Below are 1,347 nucleotides of genomic sequence, written 5' to 3' on the forward strand. Positions count from 1 at the left end.
CACACACGTGACATACACACTCACACACGTGACATACACACCCACACACGTGACATACACACCCACACCCACATGACATACACACTCACACACGTGACATACACACCCACACCCACATGACATACACACACACAGAAACACACACATAGCTGAAAAATAAATTATCTTTGAAAACCTAGTGTTTCTCTGAAAAGCAAACTTAAGTGGGCAGCCTATACTTTTATTTACGAAACCAGGAAATTCTATCTTTTTTGTTTGTTTGTTTTGTTTTTCGAGACAGGATTTCTCTGTATAGCCCTGGCTGTCCTGGAACTCACTTTGTAGACCAGGCTGGCCTGGAACTCAGAAATCCACCTGCCTCTGCCTCCCAAGTGCTGGGATTAAAGGCGTGCGCCACCACTCCCGGCTGAAATTCTATCTTTTATAATAAATCTATTTCAGAAAATACCAACCTCATTGACAGAGAGAACTTTGGTCTCAGGGAAGTTAAGAATTGTTTACCTTGTAGAAACTTCTTGAAGTTCAAGCCACCATAAACACTTCCGGTAGAAGCAACTGTAAGAAAAAAAAAAAACACAAAAAAAAGTGAGGCAATTACAAAGATTTGACTTTAAACAGATCAGTGGGACTCTGAAAATCTTGCATTTAGATACAGAATATTAAAGGGAGATCTTATTAATGAGTTCAGTATAAATAGAGGGCAAAAGAGGTATTTTAAGGTACGATGACTATGTGGGGGTTGACGATGCCACGGGCACTTCTTTTCATCTATATTTAACACCTATAATCAACACCAGGACTGTTCCTTTAGATGCTATTCTACATGAAAGACCATGATTATGGGACACTCCAAACTGCAGCTATTGATCAGAGTACAAGATGCCAGTAACTAATGTTGAATTTCTAAAGTAACTAATGTTGATTTCCTTCTCTTTTCAAGATCCCAGAGGCTGGCCCTCCCTAACCTGATGCACAGAGAAGCTGTTCTCTGAGTACACTGAAGTATGAGCCTGTGATGAAAACAGGAATTGTCTTTTCACGTCTTAGTGACTCTAAGCAGAGAGCACAGTGATAACAGCCCTCTCTCCTTTGCTTCAGAAATGTTAGCCGTTAGGCTTTTACCCATCAAGATGGAAAATCTGACCGTTCTAAAAGCAAAGACATAACAAGACTGATGTTGAACAAAAGTGAGGTTTCCTCAACCAAGAGTCAGAAGAAAAACTGAAGAAAAATAGAAAACACGAAAATAGGGGCAGGGCTGGTGAGATGGCTCAGTGGGTAAGAGCACCCGACTGCTCTTCCGAAGGTCCAGAGTTCAAATCCCAGCAACCACATGGTGGCTCACAA

General features: G+C 41.2%; 1 protein-coding gene across 1 annotated transcript in view; it reads right to left on the minus strand.

Moving 5' to 3' along the window:
• Positions 1 to 1,347, minus strand: part of C19H11orf80 (chromosome 19 C11orf80 homolog) — a 74,135-nt gene that overhangs the window by 67,388 nt on the left and 5,400 nt on the right. The window contains exon 3 of the mRNA XM_021151260.2: positions 502 to 555. Coding sequence (XP_021006919.1) covers positions 502 to 555 — 54 coding nt within the window. The remainder of the gene's footprint in view (positions 1 to 501; positions 556 to 1,347) is intronic.

This window comes from Mus caroli, chromosome 19 (genome assembly GCF_900094665.2).
Source record: "Mus caroli chromosome 19, CAROLI_EIJ_v1.1, whole genome shotgun sequence".
NCBI classification, from domain to species: domain Eukaryota; kingdom Metazoa; phylum Chordata; class Mammalia; order Rodentia; family Muridae; genus Mus; species Mus caroli.